The sequence below is a fragment of the Pempheris klunzingeri genome, chromosome 6 (genome assembly GCF_042242105.1).
Source record: "Pempheris klunzingeri isolate RE-2024b chromosome 6, fPemKlu1.hap1, whole genome shotgun sequence".
NCBI lineage: Eukaryota > Metazoa > Chordata > Actinopteri > Acropomatiformes > Pempheridae > Pempheris > Pempheris klunzingeri.
In genome coordinates, this window is record NC_092017.1 from 9003484 (window position 1) to 9009595 (window position 6112).

At 42.3% G+C, this 6112-nt stretch overlaps 1 protein-coding gene across 1 annotated transcript; it reads right to left on the reverse strand.

Annotated features, from left to right (window-relative positions):
* Positions 1 to 1276: 1276 nt before the first annotated feature.
* On the reverse strand, positions 1277 to 4495 carry LOC139202456 (flavin-containing monooxygenase 5-like). Its single transcript, XM_070831947.1, has 9 exons — positions 4364 to 4495; positions 4083 to 4271; positions 3779 to 3944; positions 3444 to 3586; positions 3129 to 3325; positions 2615 to 2750; positions 2148 to 2367; positions 1943 to 2015; positions 1277 to 1781 (listed from the first exon to the last, which is right to left on the reverse strand). The coding sequence occupies exons 1-9, from the start codon at positions 4493 to 4495 to the stop codon at positions 1382 to 1384; spliced, it is 1656 nt and encodes a 551-aa protein (XP_070688048.1). The 3' UTR covers positions 1277 to 1381.
* Between the last annotated feature and the right edge of the window lie 1617 nt (positions 4496 to 6112).

The window sequence follows — 6112 nt, forward strand, 5'->3', positions numbered from 1 at the left end:
ACCCATGAATCTCTGCAGCGTCACAGTTATTCCAGTGGTGGAAAAAGCAAACAGACTGCCCTCCGCTCGAAAACACCTCACCTACTGAGAGCGACAGTTATCAGCAGCAGCATCGTGATCAAACTGAGAGTTATATTCAAATGCAACTAAAATAAGACCGTATGTCCGAGGCATGATGAATTATTTATCAGTAAGTTTCTCACTTTCGACTGTGCCAAATACTAACATGTGAAGGGTCAGAGGTTTATTATTTCCCAGCCTAACCGATCAATACAGAGAGGAAATCTGATTTTTAAAAGCTTTCTCAAAACTGAGCAACCTCAATGTCATGTTTCTGAATGTCAAAGTGATTTTTGACATAAATTAAACGTTTAAAGTGAATTTAAACGTTTAATTTCTGGATTATTTCTGAACTATTCACAACATTACTTATTAAATGTTAAACTTTAAGGTATCTGCTTTGTGCTCGTGTCTCCATCTGCTGGTTATAAGGTGACAGGACGGATTTATGACATGGTCCAGCCCAGAACAGCGCCCTCGGTTCTGCAGACCACGTGAAAAATCAAGTTTATTATAGTAGTATGGAATTCATATTTACTCATGTTTAGATCAAACAAATAGAAACAAGTCACAGCTTATAGCTGAAGTATTTATAATGATGCAGTGTAAAGATTCCTTGTGTTTTTATTTATTTTGGTTATCAAATACACTGAATAATTGTTCAGAATCAGATGTTTAACAGTAAGTTAGACACACTGTACACAGCACAAAGATAATGCTAATTGTAACTGTGTTTTTTCAATGAACCACACAGTAGATATTCTAACCACCTCAATGATGGAGAAATAATGGCCAGGAGCACGTTCTCTTATTTGTCTTACTTCTTTTGTTTGTATCAGGCATTTTATTTATGGTAATGTCACAACATATGGTGATGGATTTTGTTACAAGTTTCAATTCTGTAAAATGAAGGAGACAGCAAGCTTTATCAGTTTGTTTCAGTGCACTACTGCCATTTTGTCTGAAGCATATCTGAAGTCTTCTGCAATCACACAGGACGTCTTCTCTCAGGAGGGTTTTTCTGAGGGCCAGAATCAGGCCTGGCTCCAAATGGCCCGGTGTCGAACCATTAGTCAACATAATAGTAACAAGCAGGACTAAAACATATTTGATGAATACCTACATGACCAGAATGCTGTACAGATTTGGCTAAAAGCAGCATGAATATTTTAAAAACTTTATTTCTCATTTAAATTGTCAGTTCATTACAGTCCAAACATGCTCTGCCTACAGCACTCTGACACAGACAAATGTGTTGTAGTTTACTGCTTCATAGCTGCCTCCATCATCACACTAGCATTAATGTGCATTATTGAGCAGCTTACTGAGGAGATCTGAAGAATGATGGTGGAGAGAAGGAAGAGGACAGAGGGTGTTTATTATAGAAGAAGCAGCACAGCAGCGCTGCACCTGATAAAGACACTATGATGCTCCATCTAGACGAAGGTCTGGTCTCTGGTTCTGGTACCACTCTGGTCCTAAAAGGCTGAAGCACCCGCTCCCACTGAGTGAGAATGGCCTGACGGGCTCCAGCCCACTGGCCCGGTCCAGTCAGACGGTACTGATAAGGAGTACAGGGGCCCAGCAAAACCTGCAGAGCCAGTTTGGGGTCCTTCAGCAAGAGCTGCAGTATGTTTGGACGAACCCCCACCTGCTCCGCCAGAGAGTCCAGGTAAGGGATGTAGTCCACCTGGAGGGGGTTACGCTCTGAGCAGGCAAACCTTGCAGAGGGAAACAAAAACATTATAAAAACCAATATCATAAAGTCTGAAATGTCAACTTTGGTACCTCTTCAGGCCTGTTGGTCACACAAAACTCGTTGCCTTATATTATATAGATGACTCGCTGTTTTCTGTGGTCTACAGTTCATCTTATTTCCTACCGCTGATGCATGATTATTGTGTCTTTCTCAATTTCCTTCAGCATGGCCTCTTCTGAGGGCAGTGTTGTTAAGCCTGTGTGAAAAAAAAACATGTTTCTAACTGCTATCATAACCGTAATGTCTCTCAGCTCAAAGCATACTGCACATTGTTTTATCAGCTTAGTACTTCATGACTCTCACTGTAAGTTTCTGTGTTATACTTTACCTTTAAACACTCTTGTAGCCCAGCGGCCTTGCATCTCAGCCAGAGGGTTGATGGCCCCGAGGCCGTGGACAAAGCCCACCACTGCCAGTGTAGGATGGGTCAGCGCAGGAGGAAACACGTGCTTGTAGAGACGTAGCCTGTAACCACATTTGTCCTGCAGAGCTGAGGGCAGGAAGGGGAAGCTGTAATTGTACCCTGTGGCAAACACCACCACATCCACCTGTATGACACATAAGAAATTTAAAGATGAGATGACAAACACTGAATTACTTCACGATTGTTTCATTTTTAAACCAGAAAATGAATTTGAACCACAACTGATGAAGAAATTAAGAACTGCAGAAAGCAAAAACGTAAGGAGAGACCAAAATGGATGCTGCCATATCATACGAGTGAATGCAAGAATATTCTATAAGCTCAGATACACACACACTGATCCACCGTCTAAGATTTGTACTAATACGCACCTCGTCTATGATGCTCCCATCAACAAAAACGACACTGGATCCACTGAACTCCTTGACATTTGGTTTGACCTGAACACGACCTGAGATGATGCGAGCTGGCAGGTCGTCATTCACGACAGGGATCTGTGCAAAAAACCTGCCAAAAGGACAGCAGAGCTGTGTTAGGGAGCCATTTGAGGAGAATCTCAGAGGTACAGAAACACACTCAGTGCACACTTACAGTCATTAGGTAGACAAATGGTAGGAAGTAAAAAGTAAAAAGGGTTGTGTTTTATTCAAGTAATACATGTTTAATATATAAATACATATCTATATTTATATAGATATATATCAATATCTATCTATAAATATGAACACCTTTAAGCTTCCCTCTGATGCCACCTGCAGGACAAACTTTAAATTTTCACCTCTAGTAAGGCAGCACAAACCAGTATGTTGTAGATTCTGCCATTAGTCTTTCATATTGTGGGGTGTTCTGAACATTACAGTCTGAGGTGCAGGTTGTAGTTGTTACCCATGTTTCGGTTTCAGGCCATATAGTTTGTGGTGAAATGCTTCATTCAGCTTCTTCTCCAGCATCCAGTTGACCCAGGAGGGGAAGAGCTTCTGTATCATCATATCCATTCGAGACGTCCCAATAAGGTCAGCTGGGAGCCCCCCCTGTCCCACACGGCTGACAACCCACGCTCCGCTCCTGCTACTGAGGTACACCTGCAGGTGAGGTCAGCTTTTATATTTCTTGAGCAAACTTTTTTTGAAAAGAATAAAGTCAAAGGAAGAAGTTAATTTAAAAAGACACAAAATACATAAATGTAGTTTAGTATTGTACCTTCTCAGCAACTCTACTGATGTCAACAGCAATATCACCTCCAGAGTTCCCAATCCCAATCACCACCACTCTTTTCCCCTGCAGACCCTCAGCTCTGCGGTAGTCCCAGCTGTGGAAATATCTGCCTTCAAAGCTCTCAATACCTGAGAGGGAATAAGGAAAAAAAGTCATTTACAGTGGCTCATATAAATATGTCTATTTTGTTTATAACATTATTTGTACTCCACTTCAAGAACACACAAGTGTGTGATATCTGTAGAGCAGCTGCAGAGTGTCTCTCAAATGTGAAACAGCAATACTGTGTATGATGAATGATACACAATGATTTCTGGTACCTGGGAAGTCTGTGAGTGGCAGGTGAGGCTGCGTGAAGTGTCCTGTACAAACCATCACTGCATCAAAAACATGAATCTCCCTCTGACCGTCTCTCCGCTCTGTCTCCACCTCCCACTGGCCCGTCACAGCAAAATCTGGTCTCTGCCTCACACTGACCACATTGGTCTGAGACACACGCACACACCAGATCGTTATTATTATTGTGGTTAGCAACATGTTCTGCAGGTCTATATACTTAAATCCATATAGGAAAGGTACCTGAGCTTATGATCACCTTTACAACCAATCCTAAACGTGACTGACCTGGAAGTGTATGTGCTGCAGCAGTCTGAAGGCCTTAGCGTAGAGGTGCATGTACAGCAGCACCTCAGAGTGGTGCATGTTGTTTGGGAGCTCGGCTGGTGGAGGGAAGTCACTGAAGGCCATCATCTCTTTGGAGCTGTTGATAACTACCGACTGGTAGATGTTGGCCCGTCCAGGCTCGGGCTCCTTCTAGAATAAACATAAAGACTGATAGTGTCAGACATCTTTTATTATTTCACACAATCAGGTACAAGTGTTTATATAAAAATATTTGCTCTCACCTTGAATCTCCATAGTCCTCCAATGTCATGGCTGCTCTCAAAGCAGGTGGGCTCCAGACCTTCCTCCAAACAGGCCTTGATGCTGGTCAGACCAGAAATCCCTGCACCGATCACTGCCACCTTCTGAACCATGCTGGAGGGGAAGCAGGCTGACAGCAACAGGAACTCTGATATGGAGGTTGGAGCTGGAGTAGGAAGAAAGGTGGAAGAAGAAATGTGAGTGTGGTTTTATGTGACATTTGATTGGGGTCTTTCACACCCCACTGATTTTGATCTTTTTAAGTCGTTTGAGTCAATCAAAGATAATTGTAAGACTTTAGCTGATGAGTACTAAACAAGATTTTTGATCAAAGCCATTCATTTTGATTTCATTACAGAGCATTACAAATGCTTTGTAATGATTATCATCTATGGTGAGCAAACAGAAACTCAACCAATCAATCAATCTGTATTTACAGTGCCTATAGAAAGTCATCATGCCCTGTGAAAATCTTTACATTTTGTCACATTACACCCTGGAACTAAATTAGAGCTAACTTTTCTGAGCTGTATGTACACATTATAAACCTCACCATCAAAGTGAAAATAACATTTTAAAACATTCTGGACAATTATTAAAAATGAAATAGTGAAATACCTGGTTTGGTTAAGTGATCAGCCCCTTGGAGTTGCTTGAAACTTGCTCAGGTGCAACCAACCAACTTCCAGATGAAACACCAAGCTAATTGCCTCCCACCTGACATCAATTGTAGTGGTATGGATTACTTCAGAATAAAACCAGCTGTTTTATTGAAGATTCCACTACTAGTAGTGCATGGTGCTGCAAGGAATTCACCATGGTTAGAAAAGTGCTTTCAAAAGACTTTTGAGATGAAGTTGTAGAAAGGCGCAAGTTAGGTGAAGGCTACAAAAAGATTTCAAAGGTTTTAACTATCCCTTTGAGTACCGTTCAGAGCATCATTAAGAAGTGGAAAGCGTACAGCACCACCAACAGCGTGCCTAAATCAGGCCGTCCGTCCAGACTGGATGACGGAGTCAGGCATTGATCAGAGAAGCTACCACGAGGCCAAAGGCAACTTTGAAGGACTTACAAGTCTCTAAGGCTGGGACGGGTAGATCTGTGCATGTGACAACAATCTCACAAGCTTTACACAAAGCTGGCCTGTTTGGCAGGGTGGCAAGAAAGAAGCCTCTTCTGAAAAAGTGCCACACTCAGTCTCATTTGTGCTATGCAAAAACACACCTGGAAGATTCTGTTGCCATGTGGGAAAAGGTTTTATGGTCAGATGAGACTAAGATTGAACTTTTTCCAAGCAAAAACCAAACACAGCACACCACCCAAAACATGTCATACCTGCTGTGCGGTGCTGGCAACATTAAGTTGTGGGGGTGTTTTTCTTCAGCGGGGACTGGGAAATTGGTCAGGATTGAAGGGAAAATGGATGCTGCCAAGTACACCCAAATTCTTGAGGAAAACCTGCGTCCCTCTGCTGGACAGCTGAAGATGGGCAGGTCATTCACCTTCCAACATGACAATGCAGTGGCTTAAGGATAGGAAGGTGAATGTCCTTGAGTGGCCAAGTCAGAGTCCTGACTTAAAACCAATAGGAAATCTGTGGATGGACTTAAAGAGAGCAGTTCATTGCTGCTCACCACAGAATTTGACTGAACTCGAATAATGCATGGAAGAATGGACAAATATTCCCCAATCTAGGTGTGCAAAGCTATGAGACCTAAGAGACCTATCGA